At 38.9% G+C, this 22,425-nt stretch overlaps 1 protein-coding gene across 5 annotated transcripts; it reads right to left on the bottom strand.

Annotated features, from left to right (window-relative positions):
• Positions 1 to 5: 5 nt before the first annotated feature.
• Positions 6 to 21,169, bottom strand: LOC145478296 (alpha-1A adrenergic receptor-like). Of its 5 annotated transcripts, XM_081456265.1 has the most exons (3): positions 21,156 to 21,169; positions 20,811 to 20,996; positions 6 to 3,089 (listed from the first exon to the last, which is right to left on the bottom strand). In XM_081456265.1, the coding sequence occupies exon 3, from the start codon at positions 3,048 to 3,050 to the stop codon at positions 2,007 to 2,009; it is 1,044 nt and encodes a 347-aa protein (XP_081312391.1). In that variant the 5' UTR covers positions 3,051 to 3,089; positions 20,811 to 20,996; positions 21,156 to 21,169; the 3' UTR covers positions 6 to 2,006. The 5 variants fall into 5 exon arrangements, with proteins under 5 accessions (XP_081312391.1, XP_081312395.1, XP_081312390.1 ...); XM_081456269.1 differs by lacking the exons at positions 20,811 to 20,996; positions 21,156 to 21,169 and adding an exon at positions 11,351 to 13,271; XM_081456264.1 differs by lacking the exons at positions 20,811 to 20,996; positions 21,156 to 21,169 and adding an exon at positions 4,865 to 8,887.
• Positions 21,170 to 22,425: the final 1,256 nt, after the last annotated feature.

Genomic DNA, 22,425 nt, shown 5'->3' with positions numbered 1-22,425 from the left:
GCAACGGCGACGGCAACGGCGACGGCAACGTCACTGAACAAAAGAATTAATGAGCAGTACGATGGCTGTGCACGTGCGTTATAATTCTTGGTAGATTTCTTTGCCGTCCTCTGCGGGACAACGACGTGAAATGACTAAATTTTGCTTTGTCTGGAGGACGTGAACCAAGATGGCTAATTTTTTAAGTTTTTATTTCAAATTTATCACTGTGTTCCGGATTTAGTTTTGCGATAGTTTTGACAGTGATAAACAAAGTAAATGACTTTAGAGTATCGCGAGATTGGTAGGTAAAATATAAATTCATTTTTTAATCGACGTTGTTCTCGGCGTCGCGGTCGTGGTTTCGTAAACTCCCTAATATTTTGAGTCAGGGACGGATCCAGGATTTTTCAAGGGGGGATGGGAGTTAGCTTGCTCCTTGGAGTTGCAAAATCAATGAGGCATGCCCACAAAATGTTGCAATTTTCATTGAAAACTGATACACCAGAAACACTAGCAATGCCACAAATTACAGAAAGGGCCCCGATTTTCTTTCTTTTTATTTTGCTTCTCCAACAGAGGGGTGGCTAGACACCCAATCGACCCCCTCCCTCCCCGCCCCTTCCCTAAAATCCCCCCTGGAAATATCGAACTATTTTAAGCACAAGACATTAATGAACTGAATAAAGTTTCCGGCTAGTTTGGCTGAGAGTTCAAAATGTGTCAAGAAAGTGAAAACATGCAGCAGGCAACAACTGTCAAACTGTGGCTAACGAGACACAATAAAATCGAATGTCAAAGACGTTTGTTATCAGAAAATTAACATCTCAATGGTAAAGTATAATATTTTAGCAACAAGACATTACTCATCAACCAGTCAATTAGCGGCAAATTACAGACTAATAAAACTTGATGATTCGAGCTGCATTCTTAGAAATGATTGCCCCCTGGTGTGACCATTATGAAAAAGAAAAACGACTGAATACCAAATAGATAATTGTTTACATTTATACTCACGATTAAAGTTAGGGCAGCTTGTTAACTTAAGTGAACAAGCGAAATTGCTGAAAGCCTGTCACAACCTGCCAGAACTGTTTTCAATGTAGTCTTGGGTATTTGGACTTATTTACAATACTTCTCACCACAAAGAAAGATTCTAGATAACCCTTGATCAAATGTTAATTCTCCATGATGATATGGTTTGAATATAAAAGCCTTCAGGCAAAATTAATTCAGGACTGATCTCTTTTTAACAACAACAGTCGGTAAATTCTTAAAAACTTATTGTTTGGCACTGACTGTCGCCGCGTCATATTGACTTTAAAATAAAATCGCATGTTGTCGCTTGCGAGTTTTAAAACTATTTCTTGCCAAAAGTTCAATACAAGGCTCAAAGCGACATAACAAAAAAAAGTTTTTCTTGAAGGGAAGGCTAAACAAACCGTCAAGAAAGTCGCTTTCAAGAAAAAAAAGTGTTATGTGTTAAAATCCGATCAGGCTTTACATGGAAAGTTGACAATGGCTTAGGCAGTATCGGATCCAGATCGTTCGGCTAATTCAGAGTGTCAAGATAATCCAACCACTTGCCGCTGTCAAATTAAATTTCATTCAATCCAGTCTGACGAATCCTTGATGTTCTAGTAAACACATTCTCTGTGGCAGCTAAGGCCATCATGATAAATTATTCTCTCTTTTTTGTTTCCTTTACACTACGTATTCGTAAACAAATTATCTTGTTATATAGTCGTTTATCACTGTCAGTGATTTGGCTGGCGAATGCTGTGGTTCCGCTCTGCAAACGTTTCAGAGATCGGGAATGTGGCTTCCAGCACATTTTTGGCTGGAAGGTAAATATCTTAGTTTACTTTAAGCATAAGAATTCGTTCCTAATATCGCAACTCCATCTTGAAAGTGTTTTAATCCGCTGATGAAAGGACTAGTTAACAGAATAGGAACTGAGACGACCGGTGATTCCCGTGAAGTTTTGGACCAGTTTACAGCGTTCAAAGTGCCTTTCCTCCAAGACCTTAGTGACTTTCGTAGTCACCTTCGTCCTCAATTGTCTCCAAGTTCGTTACAACCGTATGAGGAAGAGATCCTCGAAGTTTACGGTTATTTATGTAACCACTGATTGCAGATCCCCGTCTTGTCAGATACATGCTGACGGAGGAACCCCGTCGGCTGGTACCCACAGTCTGCTCTAAGTATACTCTAGTAAAGAGTCGCTTAAATGCCCGCCTGTACGTGCGGTTCATGCATGTATATATGACGGGATTCAAACAAGAATTTAAGTATTCCATCCATTTGAACATGTTGTAAACCCCCATAGGATAACTGAACTTTGGATCGTTCGCGTGGCCCACGACGATAGCGAAGAATGGAAGCCAGCAGACGACGAAAGCGCCGATGACAACTAAGATGGTCTTGGCAGCCTTCATCTCGTTGGCATGATCCTTTCCTCCAGCGCTTCCAATTCTTTGCACTTGGATCTTCACAACGATGAAGATGACAGTGTACATTACGACTACGATTGACAAGGGTAGAAAGAAACTCACAGTGGACACAAAATGCAAGAAGCTGCTGCCGGGCCATCCAGCCAGTCTGGAAGAGGCAATGGCAGTGGAGTACAACCAAATCAAAAGAATAACAACCAAGGCCCGCTTGGGGGTGAGAAGTTTTGGATACTTGAAGGGTGTCACAATTGCTAGCATTCGATCCACACTGACTGCTGTTAGATTCATTATGGAGGCAGTGCCACAAAAGATATCTATCCAGGACCAGAATAGCATCAATTGCCGTGATAAGGGCCATTTTGTATTGTTGAGCTGCACTATGAACCAGAACGGCATCGCCAACAGGGCAACCAAGATATCTGCCACACTTAAACTAACAATAAAGTAGTTACAGATCACCCTGAGGTTTGGAAAACTGTAGAAACTAACACAAACAAGAACATTTCCGAAAAGAGTCACCAAGATCAAAATGGCGACGAAAACGGCAGCGACGATGCTCTGTGGGGTAGGATTAATGCCCGTCGGTGGAGCGTTCGTCACATTTCCTGCTTCAGACATATTGAGTACCTTCCAGCGATGACTTTAATGCGCCTGTTTCTACACGAAACGAAACAAAAGCTCAGCGTCAACATCATCTGCATAACTGAATAAATACAAACATCGACTACAAAAGAGATCAGAGGACAATGGATCGGCTATCCCGGTGTACAATGTTTAATAAAGTCGCCAAATGAACACAAAAGTCGTACAACTGTGTTATGACAGACCTGTAGCGATAATAGGCAATAGGCAATCTACATTGAAGTCATCGTTATTTCCATCGACTGTGAGAATGATTTTTAAGTCAACAAGTACTTGCGACCTGATGGCAGTAGGCCCTATAGAATTCTTAATACCTTAAATAGCTAATTTACACTTCTCGTTTGATTGCTAAATTTAAACTGCTAAATCGATTGAAGTTTAATACTTCATGACCATTATTAAAAGGACAGAGAAAATTAATATTGAGCTCTTTGTTCTAAAAGGTAATCCACTAAAACAGGAATGCCTTTTAATGCAAAAAAAGGCCTTGGATGCAATTAGGAGTCACAGTTTGATTTAATATGATAATTCGACGAAAGAGATGGTTTCCAACGTAATATTATCTAGTTCAACACAGTTTGAAAGCTGATTAACATTTAATTATAAGCAACCAAGACCTTTGGTTAGTCTTCTGAAAAAAGATTCCCGCAGAAGTTGATCTCCAGAATATCGAAGTATTTCGTTAGTCTAGACAATATTTATACGAAAACCGCATTATTCAATTCGGAAATATTTACATCAGCAACGAAAAGCGTGTTTGCGAGGAAACGTTTCAAATATTTCCCTTAGGTTGCGAAATGTAAACATGCTGCCTTATTTTCTATTCCTAGAATTTATATAGTTTGCTATAATCTGTTTGCTTTACGGCTTACACTGGCTAATACAGAAACTATGAAGATCCCTTTGAGATCGTAAAGATCGTGGGATTCTGAACTCTAAAGTGTTTGATTTACGTGAGCAGTCATGACCGGTTGCTATATGTCGTATAGTTCGAAAGGTAAACTTTTTATGTTTACATTCCTGCTCGTAATTTTTACAGTTTGACAGCCAGAATACAAAGCGAAATGTAAACTACCCAAGATTGAGAGGGAAGCAGTCATAAAACGAAACGGAAAAATTAATATTTTCCCAATTTTTCAAGACAACAGAAGAAACAAAATGGCGATCAATTTATGTGAAAGGTTTCCTTCCCGAAATAAAATACCATAAAATTTGCTACATTATGGAATAATAGGCGAAACTGTCTTAGTGAAAAGCTTTTTCATTTTTTCTCTTCCAGTTTTCAGCCGACTGTAGCGTGGTCTGGCTGAAAGTCAGTCTCACCACATAGAATTCTGGAGCCTCCTTCCGCGTGGGCTTATTACAAAATAGATAAGAAACGTATATGGATTCACGTTCACAAATGTATTGTAGGAGCTCAAAATAGAAATTATTTCTACGATTCAGTTAGGAAGAGAAAACTCAAGAAACCATCGTTTTCATGAATGCCGGACAGTTCTCAAGGAAAGAGCAACTAATAAGCCATAGAGCTGTAGAAAGTAACGCATTTTAGGCATATCTTTGGAATTTCTAGCACATAGGATACATCTGTGGCACATTTGTTGCCACACAAGGCCTTATCCTTGTCTATTGTGTATAGCTCGCAGCACGAATTTGGTCCACCTATGGCTCCTTTGAAGCCAAGACTGTGAAGCTGTATCGGTCTCGACAAATGCATTGACGTAAAAGATTCAAATTAGTCGCAGAAAAAAGCCAAGATAAGAACTAAAACAAATATTATTATGGCTTACCATGTCTGCCAGAACGAAGCAAAGCGTAAAAGCAGACGTTGTTTGTTTTGATTCGTTCGTACTTTGTGGCAATACTATCGGTAGCTTCGAAGCCTGATTTCCCTTCGGCTTCTGCTCAGTTAAAGAAGGCCTGTTAAAGAGGTCGAAATTGAGGTGATTTGCCGCAAAAAATGTTTAACAAAACAACGGAAATGAACTGAGAAAAAGCTTTCATTTGGAATATGAATTACTAACAAGAAAACAAACACTTTGACAGGAAAAAAAACTCAATCCAATTTGCTACTATGTAAATTACCGTAATAGCATTACTTAAAATGACGGCTCAAAACCCTGATCATTGATATTGGCCGGAAATTATCCAGCGAGAGATCTCTTTGGTGAAATCATACATTTATGGCTTTTCACCACATTAATCTGAATCTCTTTGCGATTATGATCATTTCTCTCTTGTACTTTAAGAGATCGATTTACTTTGATTTGATAAGCATGAGTTAAATAAACAGATGGAAAGAATTCGAAATCGGGGACACGTTAATCAATTCAAGTCGAGGTTTCACGAAACGACATCTTATGAGATTTTCCTCAGAACCATTTTTTTTTTGTACACAACCAGATCGTAATCCGAAACCAAATTTTACCGTCTTCTTTTTTTTTTTTATTCGCAGTAGCGGAAGAGTCACACGGCATAAAAACAGTCGTGTCTTTTTAATCGATATTCCTCTGGTGCAGATTGTGGCATTAATTCTAAAACTCCATATTAATAACAAGAAAGCTGGATTTTACTTACGATACCGTTGCCTTGGGTGTTGTCTATTTCTCCTCTACTGTGTGACAAAGTTTGTAAAATCGTTCTCCCCAGACCTTCAGGGGTCCGGTTTGAATCAGATTTAGCCGAACACTATTTGACGCAGCACAGGTTATATATTAGTTGTATTTTGTATTTTGTATTTCTGCTTCTCTCGTGGCGCTAACTACGTCCTATGAACAGTTTCCTGTAGTGATTCCCGCTGGATGGGAAATACTGGCTATACAATCATTGGTTGTTATGCGTACACCAAACAGGGAATTCGACTCGGAACTTTTTATAAATAAATGATTATTTGCCATGACGTACACAAACTTTATGGAAAATCTCGACAAAATCAATACATTACATTTCCATCACTTAGTTCAGTACACAAAGGTTGTTTGCCGTGAAAGATGTTCAAGTAATCTACTCATTGTTCCGAAACTTTTCACTATAGTCACAAAGGAAAAAGTCAGATTAAAGGCGAAACGCTCAAGAAATGATGGTAAACACGGTAAATGATTTTTTTGCCCCACGACACCTGAGCTTAATTGCTAGGTAAACGGAACCATCTGAAATTATTAGGAGAAATCAAGAAACAGGATGCTTTGAAGATTAGCAAGAGAAATTACTTGAACGAGAGTAATTTTGAAAAAAAAAAAGAGACTAATTATCTGAAATTAAAAATAAAAAATCCTCTAGACTATACAAGCAAGTGTGAAGTGATTTCTGCAATGGGGGAAAACTAACAATAATTTCATCATGTACAGCAGATAAACCACAATTAATTTTGTTCGTCTTAATTTCAGGAAACCCACTCCTGATTGCGAATCACTTTTTCTACACGTACCTTTGAGTATTTTGGGGTATTAGACATGAGTGTTAATGTCGCTTTCCGTGACGGAGTTTTTCACAGTCAGAAATTAAACAATGAGATATTGCGAAGCTTTTAAGGTTTTACAGATCAACTGTCTGGTGACCACGCCTTTCACATATAACAACATATTGGCTTTGTATTTCGCGGTTCGGTTTCTTTTAAACACGCAGACAGGTGGGGATAACCCTGCTTTTCACCAAGTAATGATAACGTTTCTGTGAACGCTTTTGAAGACCTCCTTAATTTACAGTGAAAGGAGTACATCTCAAGTTTAATGTTGTTAAGAGAAAACCATGATGCGATTGATGAAGGAGTGTAAATATTGCGGTTGGATTTTGGTTTGGGGTATGAATATGTTTTTGGATCGTTTGAATTTTCGAAAACCAGGTTAATTATTCGGAACCGGTTGGAATTTTAAACCATTTTCACTCATTTAACCTACACATTTATGTCAACAGTGGTATAAATTGTAATGTAGAAGAAATTTAAATATTCTATATCTAGATTCCATGGAAAGATATTTTTATCTGAGAAAGGAAACGGAAAGTAACGCCAACAGACTTTGGCTTCGACCACCAGCCGACCTGAGTATTAATAATTCAAACTGATGCACTCACTTATATTTCCATCCGCTTTAAAATTAATCCTTTACAGAAAGTTGCCTTTTTCGCATGTTTAGAAAGACGTGGATCTACATATGAAGCAACAAACATAAATAAAAGTTTTACATAACCATTCCTTGGTGCTTAGGTGTTGGGAAATTAGTAGATCTCGAAAAGGCCAAAAGCCTTGGGTTCTGCACAGCTCAAATATGCATAGACCTATATTTTCATCCGGCGTCGGCAATTAGTCCTTAACAAAAAAAGGTAGAAAGCATTAGATATATATCGCAAAGAGAGCCGAAAGTAAATAAACTACGAATTATTAAGCGAGCTGAGTATAACACGAACTCGGTTCGATAGGTTTTTAATATTAAGCTTGAACCTACCGGCTGCTTTTTGCTTTCACACCTCCTTGCTATCGTGCAGTTAGTTCTCAGTTCCCATTTTGTCAGTTTTAATTACGTTTTAAATTTAACAAGGACAGCTATCATGTATGAGTTAACAGTCACATATAAATTCAGTTCTGACCTGCTTGTTCTAGATGTGTAATTCTTTGTATTTGTTGCTTCCCAGCTAGCGCGCCGATTTTTTACCAGCGATGCAAAACTGGAGACTAAGTTGGCAATCACTAGGCTGCAGATTAAAGGACACTTGATTCACTTGGAAAGAAAACAACCAAACGTGAACGTGTTCAAATGCCGAAAACCGAATCGATTTTTTTGTTCATTCCAGTAAGTAAACACCGAGTGACCAAAAGGGAAACGAAACTGCTCGAAACTCAAAATTTTGTTTTAGCGAGTGCGTTGACTTTTACTTACCATTTCTTCCTCATGAAAGAATGACGACTCTGGCAAATTACCAAGGGGGGCCGAGAGTAAATGTTGCTTATATCGCAGCCATTATATAGTCATTACTATGCATCAGTTATGGCAGATGGCACTTCACATAAACGAAAGCCAAACATATTCGTTAAATGTTCCGCTACGACTTCCCACTCGAGATGAACAAAGCGTAGAAAACAATGGTTTTAACTAGAGGGTGCTGCCGAAATAATGATCCCAAGTAGAGATAGAAAGAAATAAAAAAAAATAAGTTCATTTGACAAAACTGCTCATCAGAGGGTCTTATTTCAAGAAAATGCAAACGATTACCTATAGCATGGCGTTAAAGCATCCTATCAAAGCAATCCAAAAACGACGGGTTAACTTAATGGAGACCATTCAAAACAAAACCATTCTCAGCCGGAAGAGTATCGAAAACCGGCTTGATAAAAACATGCTGCAAATTTGCTCAAAATATAGTTTCATAAGTCATTACGTGAGTAAAACAATAAATAAATGCATTTTGAATATTTCCAAATGTTAAGAGTGACTCCGGTATTCTGAAAAATTACAAAACATTTTATTTGCAAACGATTTATTTATTAGACCACCTTAAATGGGTGGTGCGGCAGCATATAAATTTCAAAGCAATTAGTTAATGAGCAGAAACCCCATTAGAATTTCGCCACTGCAGACCTAATGATGCTTTAACGAGGCTCCCTGCAATAAGTAAATAAGATAAGATCGCCCAGTATATGAATGAATCCAACTTATCTTTATAGAAACTGACCTTCATGATGTCGTAGTTTCCGTCATTAATAGTATACAATTGTATAAAACCGAAAAAGAGTCATTTGAATTCGGCATATTGGTAGTTATGATCTCTGCAGCTGTAGCTTGTAGCGTAGCTTTTGCTAATTTACATTTGTTGAATTGATCAATTTGACGCAGCTGGACTAAGCGATTCTGTCTTGCTTCTTGATTGTTTTTTTTTTTTTTTAAAGTTTTGTTTTTGTTTCAAACTTTTTGTTTCCGCAAAGAATTTAAAACAAGCCCCCTCTCTCTTTATAACAGACTCCTTCGTTTTGATATGTAACATAGGTACACAAAGAAGTTTTCCACATTTGATACATTGTTTCTAAACGATTCGATCTTGCTTCTTGCTTGTTTTTTGTACGTTTTGTTTTTGTTTCAAGTTTTTGTTTTCGCAAATTCTTTAACACAGACCTCCCTCTCTCTCTGTACCACACTCTAACGTAAGCAAATAACTTTCAATAGGCGAGAACTAAATGTGTCTCAACCCAAACAACTGAGTAAAATTTAACTGTTGTGTCGCCACCAGGTGCCGAGCAAATTCATCAAGCATCAGACGCTGCTTGAGCTCCAGTTTTCAGCGTATTCAGGACACCCGAGAACTGATTGGTCCATACGTTCCAAAGATGACGATCGACCAATCACAGCTTATATTGATCGTCCACAGGCCTCAGACATCCTGGTGCCGAAAGCTGTTCTTTGATTTCAAAGTTTCCGTAATGGCGAATAAAACAACACCAACAAAAATGCAGCCGGCACGGAACCTCATCTCAGCGCAAAGCTAGTTTCTAGAAAGACAAAGTAGTCTGTGCCATGCCGTCGATTGCTACGGAGCTCGCGTAAATAGGGAGGCTCATTTTTTTTCTTGCTCAAAAAGTCGTCAGTAAAAATTTGCTGCAATGTTCTTGCGATTCTTCTTTTTCGCGACTTTTAGTGAATATCAGTAGACAAAAAGAGGTGATATACAGAGCAGAAAGGGCTACAAAATGGCGATAAAAAAAAAAAAAAAAAACTACAGTTGTAATCTTTGCTTATCAAGATTACCCTAGTCGTCAGTAGGTTTATTTTATCATCAATCTTTTGCTTGAAGCTGCTTGAAGCAAGTTAAAATCACAGAACAAGAATTCGAATGTGTTATCAGCTGTCGCTTCTCATCACGAAAGTAAGGCCTGATAAAAGAGAGTTTACATAACCTGGCTACAACTTCACGCCGCACCCTTAGAGCTGCACAAGAGCGGATATTTTACACCGATGATTCTGAATCCGAAATATCTCTTAAACTGCTTATCCCAAGAGAACACAGAAAAAATTCTAAGAAAAATAGAGCGCTTAAGCCTAACCTTTTGCATTTGAAATCTCAACTTAAACATAGTTCTGTTCAGTGTTATTATTATTATTTTTTTAATATTGATGAGCTTTTTCAAGCTTGAACTTGGGTTACTGATAATGCTATTGAACAAATAAAACGTCACGAAATAATGAGGAATTCAACGAATTTTTCCAGCAAGTTAACTGCTCCTTCGCCATGTCGTCTGAATAGACCGTCGCTCTGACTGATTGGCTGCTTCGGCTTAAAAATCGCGCTTGAACTTTTGTTTAACTGATTCTATGGCTTTGCTTCCCAATACCTTTGGACGTTCTCAGTTATTTCCTTTTATTTTTCTCAAGCTGTATCGGTGAGCTGCCAATGAAAAAGTTCACAAACTGAACCTAGGCCGGGAAACTGACAATAAAAAAGATAACAAGATGGTAATTGCATGCTCAAAGCGTATTAGATCAGGGATCCCTATTTTTCAGTAAGCGTGCCTACAGGCAATCAATGGTAATCTATTCTCCGATCTTATCGCACCACGATTCGGCATGAAGCCGGTTTTATTTCGTGAAAAATAAAAAAATTACGCCCCCTCCCTCTGTGTCCCTCGGTATTAAAACCGATTTCCCATGTGTTTTAGTCGAGCATGAAAAAGCATATATGCTATGTATTCTTGAATTGCGTTTGTCCAAGACATCAATTTAATGTGAAATTTGAATAAATGTTTAGCACTCACTTACCGACAGTCTCGTCCCGATTAAACTTTAAACACGAAGATCGTCTTGAAAAACAAAACGCTGTTTATTCAGACTTTCCTCGTCTGTAAACCTCTGTTGTTACTGTTGTTGCATCGTTGGTTTGAATGATTTGAAGTCTGCGGGATAAGTGGTTTTGTGGTGATCTGTATTGAACACGTGACCTTAGCGTGCACACTCGCACTCTCGCAAGATCTCCCTCAAAACCGCACGTCCAACAGAATAAATAGTATGAACGCACTATCACCGTCGAAATCAAGGCCCCCTCAAATGAGAAGACAACGTTGTCAAACCTTTGTTGCGGAAGCATTTTTCCCCTCCATGTTTCTACGTTTGCGGCTAAACACAACATTTGTTGAAAGAAATACTTTGTTTTCGAGAATCGAAAATTGTTGCTGAAGTTTGCTTACCGGTTCGCGCATCAAGGTGACAATTTTAGGAAAAAAATAATAGTGCCTCGTTTCCGGGGACCTATATCCTCCACCAATTCTCGATGACATTGGTTTGCTTTTCCATTACCTGTCTTACGCTGCAATCCTGACTTCACTGGAGGTTTTTCATGAACATTAATAAAAGTGTGATACGCGCGGTATTCTCAAATTCAAGAAGATAATGTATTCCAATCTGATCTAATACAGCTGCTTAAATATTAATATGTACAATTGTCTTGTCTGTTGTCAGTTATTCTTGTTTGACTTCGATTTTTCCTTATTGTCTTCAAACATCAATATAGCTAATATCTTTTAACGAGGCTGAAAGAACTTTGAAACTATTTTGCAGTGACCAAAAGGAAATAACAATTAAATAAAACTCAGTACGAATTTACCTGTGAATCAATATCGCCGAATGGAAAGACAGAACAAAACTGTCAGCTGGCTGCATGTCCAAAGCTTGGGGAACTCCACCTTAATGCAAATATCTTGACTAAATGGTTCGGCTTTCTTTCAGAGTGATGCAGGTAATACGAGACTGGCAAACAAGCTTTTAAGAAACGTTTCTCGTTAGAGCTTGTTTAGACAGGCGGATAGAGACACGACTCTAATAAAAGCATGTTAAAAAGAAAAAAAACCCACAAACGATGAAGAGATCTATCGAATCCAATCATCCTAAAGGCCTTTTATAACTTAAGAAACAAAACCTTCCAACTTGGAATCAATCCAAAAGAGCAAAATCTAGATCATCTTCTCTGGATCTACCTAAAGAGTGATCAGATTCTCCTAAATTATTTCAAATGGTCGAGGAGACGGGCGAAAATAATTATGTTAGAAACATACCTTCAAAGGAGATTGCCCTGATCTACCATCAAATTCTCAGTAGGTTATGATAATACGTACAGTAAGAAATAAAGAGTAATCCGTGCTGAGATATTACATTTCGGATAACGAGTGTATTCACAAATCTGCCGAGAAGCACTGATGAAGGTGTGGTTTGTCTGAGAAAAGGAAATATTCTAACCAACAAAGACTGACTGGTTAGACCCTTAATCCCCCATACATCCCTTATTTCCTAAAGGTAATCCTTCTCGAGTTATTTTAAGATATGGTATCCAGTCCTCCCGCGGCTAATGCTACAACGCGCGTTGAAAATACGTTTTAAGCCGCTCGGCTCCTCCACGTGAGGCCAAAAGCCAAAAGGATTGGCTCCTGGGATTAGCTTCTGGGACTTCTGAGGGATCACCTTGGGAATAAGGCCTCTCTTACCAGCCATCCTCTCTTGTTCCAACAGAAAAGCCGAATCAAATCTAGCTAAATCTAAAATGTAGTACTTAAACACAGGCATTCTTTCGTGAACGAGCGAAACAAATGAGCAGTTTTAACATTAGGAAATTAAACTCAAAGTAGTTAGCGTTCATGATAATGACAAAAACACAAACAAACTGAACAGATATTGGGTGGTTGCTTTACTAGCGCCCGGTTCAACATCGCCAGTGTTAAGATCAAGTTCACCAGACCACCAGTCCATGCAGGTCAAAATAAATGGCAATAGCCGCGTTTTCGACTTCGTTCAAAAAACACTTTGTCGGGAGAGATCGTGAGCTAACGTGAGACCAAATATTGTCATCGGTCAGGAACAGTCGGCTGTACAAAGATCCTCAATAGGACAAAACAAGAAAACGTTGGAGACGAAACTGAAAACTATTGCTCAAGCCTGGTCGTAGACTCAGCATTGTGGTAACAAAAAAATTGTTTACAAGTGATCTCGTTCACGACATTCAGCTGCTCTGTGATTAACAAGTTCTAATGAAAGGAACTTGAAACGCAATTGACAATGATATATAATGAAAGTGGAACTAAGAGACTGAAAAATAATATAGTTCAGACAACAGGTCTCTCTCTTTCTAAAATTCGCCCAAAATGAACGCAAAATTTTTAACTCACCAGCCTTGGTCTTTGTTCTATTTACTGATATTGGTCGGTTCTGTTTAAGGTGTAAATCACCCAACCTGTTATGTTAATATATATCTCCAACCACGATATTCCTGATTTTACATGTGAATCATGTATTACAGTGTCTGTTAGAAGAAAACTTTTCTAATTAGTAAGATTGTTTGATAAGTCATAATATGGACATGAGAAACAATCAACGGCGCGATCACAAAGTCCGTTGGCGATCACCGGTTAGCGCTTTACTAGTGATGACGGCGAGGATAAGACATGCCGACTTTTATTAACTATAACCGTGAAAGCCGGCAAATATTATTGTTGTATATGAATAACAATCAAAGTGTGGGCTGATCATGACATTCTTGTCTTAGCATGACAAACAGGATTGCTGCCGAGGAAACGTTTAGAATACAGTATTCGATATTCAACACGTGCTAATTTTGCGTAAAATAAATAACCGAGCTCAACCAGCTGAATTTAATCTGGATATAAGCCGAAAACTGAATATAGCGTAAATTATTCCCTTTTTGGCGAAAGTTCATCACGGTCTCTATGTTGGTCAATCGTGCCCCTTAAAAGTGTGATGTGTCGTGCTTTTTAACCAGAAAAAAGCTCGCGGATTATCAAGAATTTTCGATTCTATAAACATCCTTAACATGGAACCGGTAATTACTTTTAAATCTGAACGCAAGCTACATATCAAATAAGCCGCAATCTCTTCTAACCGGCATGAAAACTGTGGCCTAGCTAAGCAATGACACTCCTACCTTAAAATCGTACAACCCCCGCGGCGGGCGGAACTTCTTGAAAATTCAAAATGCAAGATTCTCAAAAGAGGTATACCCATCTGAGGTGTCAGCCGAGAAGATCAACCTGGGAAACGCGACTACTGAGAAGAAGACTGGTCAAGACTGACAAAATGGCTGCCGTAAATTCTAATCGTAGACATGGACATCCAAGAACCAAAGTTAAGTCTAATTTGTGACTTCCCAAAACAAAAAGCGTCACACTGTTAGTAGATTTCTGCAGAAATTCCCATTGATAACGATCATCTCAGACGAAACTAAATAAATCAAATAGATGCCTGAAGGAAATCAACCGTCTGATTGGTCGGTTGAGGTTCAAAGTTAAAAAGCTGAACGCCGCTTCCCTCATCGCAGTTAGTTCCTTCATAGGAGAGATCTCCTAATTGCTTTTTCATCCTGAACTCTGCTATTGAATCTGCCATTCCCTGGAGGAACCAACCAAACGGTTATTTTCATTACAAAACTTTTGGCATAAGAAGGGTTGTTGAAGTGCAAATGTGTTGATGTTGACAGGGAAGATGACAATTTCCGTGGAAAGCCGACCAGAACATTTCTCCATCTGACAAAAACGACATAATTCCTAGCCGTAAAGAAACCCCTTGGGGATCACATACTGGGTCGGAGGGGGGAAAGTGGGTGTCCCTGCCTTTTTTCTCAACACAGCCTTAGTACTGCTGCTCTGGTCAGTCCACAAATCACATATACGCACGTTTTGTTGTCTACTTTGTTTTGTGTTCACACCAGATCTTCTTGCCTCAAACCAAAGCCTGGTTTTCACCAGCGACGCAAGCACAAGCGCAAGCAATAGGGATGACCCAAGTGAAAACGAAATTTGACGCAAACACAAGCACAGGCAAAATCGTCCGAACCTAATCGAAAGTAATCTAGATCTAGTGTTTTCACTGGCCAAACATAACCACGTGTGGTAACAATCCTTGTGCTTTTGTTATACCTGAGCGGTATTCGGTAGCATAAGCGCTAACACAAGAAAAAGGAAAATATTTTCGTGCTAGTGAAAACCAGGCTTAGTGTACTTAAGGGGGCTCAGTCACGGTCTTTTGAGTTATTTTGGCCACATACAAAATTACCTTTAAATGGTAGGAAACCTGAAAATAACAGTTTAATAAGATAGAAAAACACCAAAGACATAATGATAAACCATAAAGGAACAAGGATGGCTAAGGATGGAGAAGATTGACACGATTACAAGCGACAAATTTGAAAAATTGAGGCTGAACTTTTCAATATGCGCAAACCGTGACTGAGCTCCTTTAAGGTATTCACAAGTCGATTAAAACTGAGTCATCTGCTGCGGTTGAGTAGTTGAAGCCGAGTATATAGGTGTGTTTCTCGTTCGATTGACTACTTCTCATACATACATACATGCGTACACACATACATGTCTATTCAAATTTATAAAAAAAAAAAATACATATACATACTAAAGCTGCATAGGAACTCAGAACATAGCTTTGAGCTGGGTCGTAATGCTTACGGTGTACGCCTGTAAAATGCTTTTGCCTTCTTCTAGTCATCATTTCGGTCACGAATATTAAATCTGATTAAATAACAGCGTCCGTCATCGATTTTCACTTGAATTAACTTAAATTGTTTAACTTTGGCCATGACTCTGTTTTAAGCTTTTGACAACGTCATAAAGCAACTGTTAGTTGTCTAAATGGACCGTAAGTAAATCCAAGAAAAATATTCGAGTTCGACACGCGTATTATGGATACCAAGTAAGTGCGTGCTGTCATATCACACGCAAGTAGTACACGAAGACACGCGACACGCAAAGTAAAATATCGAGTGCCCGAATCCCGGCGCGAATGTAGTTTCTCGAAAGCCCGGAAACCTTTTCGGGCCCGCAAATTAAAGGCCTTTTCATAGTTAATCTTTTCGAAAAATAAGAGGTGCATACGCCTGAAACTTCTCGTATGAAGGGAACCTCTGTACATATTACGAATATGTGAATAAAACAGTTCTGTAATCATAAGGATTGAGATTTTGCTACGGCTCTCCGGACCCGCTTTCCGGGTGCGAAAACTTTTCGCGACCTCCGAGATAAGGGCCCCTCAGGGAACGATTACTTGGCCAATAATTGCCCGCCTCAAACGAGGGGAGGCTTATCCCAACACAAGGAGCGAGCGACGGACCGCACAACGCACATGCAGCATGAAAAGGAGTCCACTAAATAGCTGACAGCAAAGAACTTAACTACAAGAATAAATAAGCTCATTGTGACCTCGTATAGTTGCCAAAAAAAAGTTGAAAGAAAGCAAGACACTGTTATTGCACACTATTAATCTTACTGACGGTGTCAGGTAGATAAATATGCATGCTATTAAGTAAACTACTTGTTCCAAACCTAAATATACTTTTATTGTTATTGGTGTCCAAAAATGCTGGCCAATAGCCATTTTCACGGTTAGTTTTTCTCATTTGCATTACACTGATGCAATCAATGAGGATGCGAGGTTATTTTGGGCAGAAACCACAAAATTGACCGGGATTACCTCACAAACATGCTGGATTATATTGAAATGCAAATGAGAAAAGTTAACCGTGAGAAGGGCTAGTTGGTTGCAATATGAGTTTCTCAGATAATGTAATTTCCTGGCTCGCGCTCCGAATCTTATCCGTAAGCCTTGTTGATCTGTAACGTTTTAATCTACCGCCACTCCCGAAACAGCCTCATTGTAGACATGTCGATGGCATTCGTCTCCTCAATCTTTTAAAGTTGTCCTTCAGGGTGTAGAACCCATAACTATAGAAATATGAGTTTTTTTAGATGCTGTAATTTCCTGGCACCGAATCTTATCAGTAAGCCTTGTTGATCTGTAACGTTTTAATCTACCGCCACTCCCGAAACAGCCTCATTGTAGACATGTCGATGGCATTCGTCTCCTCAATCTTTTAAAGTTGTCCTTCAGGGTGTAGAACCCACAACTATAGAAATATGAGTTTTTTTAGATGCTGTAATTTCCTGGCTCCGAATCTTATCAGTAAGCCTTGTTGATCTGTACACTTGCTTTCGTAAAGAAATGTTTTAATTTAGCGCCATTTCTAAAACAGCCTATTGCAGACATGCCGATGCCACTCGGCTCCTCAATCATTTCCAGTTGTCTTGGAGGGTGCGGAACCCACAACTATAGAAAGAAAAGCTGGCTGATCAAAAAATAAAATGTTTGCTGATGATCTGTCGACTAATGATCTCCCTTCCTGCAGGTAAATATAGTCTCGTAGTAGATCTCACCAGGCGCCGGAATTGTCTGATATGCAGCGGTTTTGTTTCTACTGTTCTCCATAAACCCAAGAGGAAGTTAAAGAGGAAGTGTGTAATTTCATTTTGCATTGCCGTACCTTACCGCAGAAATCGTAAGCAATATGTCAAGGAAGCAACTCCTGTTCTCTAATATTGACATTGGCAAGCGTGCGATCTCAAACTGAGTTCAGCTAGTTTTCTAGCACTTCAATTACTTTTGATGCGACTGAAATGCAACACAATTGGAACTTAAAAATCGTTAGCTAACTAATGAACAGCTATCAGATAATTCAAACAACCCTCAAACTTCAAGAGAGGATGAACGGTGTCTAAGTTTTTTCGGCAACACTCTTATTCTCTACAGAAAACAGAGGCAATAGCAAAGGATAATTAATGCACCACTGACTCACTGAGAGTGTAAATCTGCTGTAGGAGTAAAATGGGTGTGAGGCGTGACAGGTTTCGAAAATCTGGATGTTATTAAATTCTTTATCAGGAAGCTACCATCTCTCGCTCTTTTGCATCAAACATCGCTATCACTTCTTAAAATGTCATTAAAGCCAATATAAATAGATCGTATTGACAGGAAAAAGCAAAGTGTATTTTTGATGATCTAACTCCTCGAAAACTATTCTAACCACTTTGGAGCTAAAAGCATTTCGTTCATACTTTGGTTGATCTAAACGATAGCAAACGGTTGTTCGTGACTTCGCTGAGATATGAAGGTAACAAGAGTAATTGCAAAGTAAAGAAAATAAACAACAATCCGTCGAACGTTGACAGAAAACACTTTCACAGACTGGACTGGACTACGGAACTACTCTGACTGGCTCCCATGTAGGGCAGTCCGAGAGTTTTTCACTGGCAAGTGACGAGACAGTGAAAATTTGTAACTGGACATGCAATAAAACGCTTTTGTGTGTGCCTTGCAATTCTTTGTCAATTTCGATTGTAACCCAAAACATTAACAAAAAAGAAGGAACGAATTTCGTCTCAGACAATCAGATTATTTTGATATCTGATTGTCTGAGAGAGCCTCGGGGCACTGAAATTTCCTCCCCGTGTTACTTATTACGATAACCGTGCGGACCGTATGACATTGTACCTTGTCAGTGAGTGCATTGATACTAAATAAATAGGGCATAAAAGCAAAACTAAGGTATAAGCATCTATTATAAATAAAGAAGTTTGAAATACAAACAGTATGGCACGAGATTGGTTTGTCATGTTCGACGCTTTCAACGACCGGAGATGATGACTTTGTTTTGCCCTCGATAAAAAGTACAGGCAGCTACATTAAAAGAAGCACAATTTATCAGCAGCTGAGTATACATTATTTGCAAAACTGCCTGGAGTTAGAAGATTAATGTGAATCTTTTTAGACTAAGTGGATATTCTATATCTATTGTGTCACTGCTTCAGTGTAACTGCATTTGCATGAAGTATTTTACTGTCAGTCTGATTCGAGTAACATTTTCCCATTTCAGTCACGTTCTTTCCCATGAACACGTTTCCTTTGAAGAATTAACGTTATTAGCTCTTGATAAAGAACAATGAATTTGGAAAAAGAATCTCATTGAAGTAACCAAGCGCGTTCAGCATATAATTATGTTAACTGTTAGAAGTAGTCCAACATAGAATATTCTCAGGCTTGTGTACTAGTCCAGTCCAATCTTTAGTCCATAAAACGGAAATGAAAAAAACATCGTTCAGATAAATGCTTTCAATATCCAAGAGATAAAAAACAGCTTTAGTCATCTTACAAAGGGGCACGCAAACTACTGACTCGTTATTTTCAACTCAACATATGCAAACCAAATTAGAAGTGATTTAGTGTTGCTAATAATCTATAAATAAACTACCTGGTTCAATGGCTTAAACAGCGAATGCCCAGTCTGATCAGTTTTTCTCTGGACATCCATTCATTAATTTCGGAACTTAATACCCAAATTATGCGGATTATCTCGAACTGTCTCGGCAAAACGAACAGGACAAAGCGAGTTTAAAAAAAAAAAAAACAAGCTCGGTGGACTTTACAAGAGGCTTGACGCCCTCCATTCCAAAGCTGTTGAGTGGCCTGTTCCCTTTCCACTTTGTCGGGCGGGGTCCTTGCCAGGAATATTGCAGCAAAGTCGGTTTTAAACTAATATGTCAAAATATTTCATTATTTTTCCAGCTTTTAAAATTACATCACTTGTCTTGGCTTCATGAAACTGCCAGTGAAGTTATGCAGCTTTTCACAGCTGCATGTGCTGCTGTATGTTTCCCTTTTTGGGCAACCAATTTTCGTACATTTTAAATTTGTCTTTGTTTACACCGCTCGCATCGTTTGTTTTCTGTCGTGTATTTTCAATATCGGCCGGTGTAGCTGGCTAAATCAGCAATGTATTATTTATCGACCCTAGAACCACCACAGATCGCGTTACTAATTCTCAATTAATGTTTGATGTGCCAGCCTCAGTGCTAAACTGTTTGTTTTTCCAATTTAGATTTAAGGCTAAATTAATTAGCATACCTGTAGATATCTATAAACTCAAAGAATGCGAAGTCGACTGTTTACGAATAAATCTAACTAGAAATCAATAGTTTCCCTGTTATCTCGGAATTGTCTTAACGCTGAGGGTTAAACAGAAACATGTGTTTTTTCCTTCTTTTTCCGAGTTCACCACCCACAGTAATGGTATATGTTAATACATAGATAATATACATACTCATACTTCATTTGGCCTCTTTTCAGGAACAATAAACTTAAGAGAGAATCCAACATTTACAATAAATAATGCTCCAAGGATGTAAGGTAGCCATGTTTTTCTCACGCAGGGCATGAAATCTATCCACTAAAGCAATTCCGCTGATGAAAACTCTAAATTCTCTTGAATTGTCTGCAGACATTCTTGCAGTACAAGTAGGGAGAATGTGTTTAAATATCAAAACAATTCCCGCAATTCTCTTAGGCCGGATTATATACTGTTCGTAATTCTCATGACTTGCCTGTTGAGACAGGTCTTGTAGAACAGAAGGATTACAAGGAAGAACCCAAATTTTTAATAAGAGCTCAATCGGTAGAGAGCGACACGCAGTTTCGAACACCACGAAAAATTAGCTAGCCTGTTGACTTCACACCTGGGTTTCACAGCGAAGCAAAGAAGCAGAGTTTCGCGGCTGCCAGAGCGAGGGCACAGCTTGATATCTCTAGCTCTCTGTCCAATCTTTGTCTAATTTCACTGTCAGTCTCAAGAGTCATGGTGATTTGTCGAATCCACTCACAGCAAATCCGTGTCGTGATGGCGAAATTAATCACTGTGAACCGTTTTGAATATTATGTTCGGATTCAACGTAAGTCAACTTCTTCGGTTTATTTCTTCTCTTAGCAAGTTAAAACAAGACGCCAAAATTCTGAGACAGGACAGTTCAAAATCTGTCCGCTTTCGTATTTAAGAAAAGTTTCCAGGTGTCTTAGAAACGCCACAGATCACAAACAAATGTTTATATAATTACATGTATTCATCCTAACCAGAGCTTACCTTACTCTTGTGTTGCTATCACCAAAAGCAATTCGCACTCGGTGTCAGCAACATAAATGCATCTCAGTTATACGCGTCTTGGACGAGACAGTGAATTGTTCGGTGTGACTGATCCCCAAAACTGAAGCGCAAGAAATTTAATCGGCGACACTTGCTAATCAAGGCAATGATGACAAAGCCATGACCCTGGACAGAAATGTGAAACAATAAAGACATCGAAAGCATGTTTATCAAAAAACAAACTAACCAGACACCCGATATAAATTCATTGCCAATTTTTAAAAAACGTGGCAGGAGAAAGACAAGACGGAGATTAGGAATGCTAGACTGGTAATTGGAACAGACCCCATAGCAGGAACTTCGGCGTAGGTCAGAAATTTTGAATAACTTGAATAACTAATGCCTACTTGCAAGTGTAACATGTTCCGCAGCCACTTGTCGCTTTTGCAATGAACAGGTGAAGGGTATCCCGGTGTTTTCCGTTCGTTAATCCATGATATCTACATTTCCTGCCGAGCATTTAAGCCTTTGAGTGACGCTTTTTGTTCACGACGCGCCCCGACAGAATGCTGGACAAAGCAGGAAATATTAAAATATGACTCAGAAGGCGCTCGATTCGTCCGCCGTGGAAAATAAAGACAAAAGTCTGAAAATGTTTGCAAACATAAAATGCGGGCAAACATCTTTGGGAAAAGTAGGAAAGTCACCGATGATTTTAGAATAGGATGTATCACCCCTCCCCCCACAGTTATTTTCCCTAAAAAGGTGAATACCATCCCGCTGCAGCTAACATCGGACGTGAGTAACACCTATTATGACCTTGATAAAATATGCAGCTTTGTTCTTACATTTTTCTAGATGTACAAGGTGGTTGTAATCTGGTTATTATATTGTACTCAGCCCGGGGGTGCACACCTGAGAGCTTCTAAAACAACTTTAATAACATCTATCTGTGTGCCCTATACAATACTTGACCCCAATTCCCTTTTGCCCACAATATGTATTTGTAACAGTTAACAGTATGGGAAGAAAATCATCATAGCAAACGAAACAACAGAACCAGGGCAATATAAGTTATCTTTTGAAAGCTAACTATCGGAACAGTGGTTTAGTAACCTCTGCTCAACTAATTATTTGACAGATGGACAGGCGAGATTTGGCGACAAAAACAGGCCTTTGAACTTTGGATTAGATAAAAGAGGATTAAATTGAAAACAAAAACATTTTACAGATATCATGACAGCAAAAACCAATTTGCTTTTGCAAGGCAGACGAAAATAACTTGAAATAGAAATCACTGTTCGGCTCCTTTCCTCGACGTCCTTGACATTTGATGCAATGTTCTTGGCGCCTAACTGTCTTGTTGTATAGAAATAGAGAAATCAAGAGAAAGGGAAAGCCGTGAAAGTTTTGACGCAACATGAGACTTGGAGGAGTCGCGCGTGGATCACACGCATATTTAGCCATGCGAGAGCGCGTTCACACGCGGTCTACGCCCGGAACACGAAATAAATAAAGATAGTTCAAAGGATGCCCCTGGTTCAACATACATGTAATATAACAGGCGAATAATAATAGAGGTCTCCAACAATCATTGCTTTGATCAAATTCTAAA

Source organism: Orbicella franksi, chromosome 2 (assembly GCF_964199315.1).
Source record: "Orbicella franksi chromosome 2, jaOrbFran1.1, whole genome shotgun sequence".
NCBI classification, from domain to species: Eukaryota; Metazoa; Cnidaria; class Anthozoa; order Scleractinia; family Merulinidae; genus Orbicella; species Orbicella franksi.
The sequence above is the reverse complement of the archived record's forward strand: the minus strand, read 5'-3'. Positions and strand labels throughout refer to the sequence as shown.

Bases quoted from the DNA above. Each gene is read 5' to 3' on its own strand.
- LOC145478296 (XM_081456265.1), bottom strand. From the start codon at position 3,050: ATGTCTGAAGCAGGAAATGTGACGAACGCTCCACCGACGGGCATTAAT.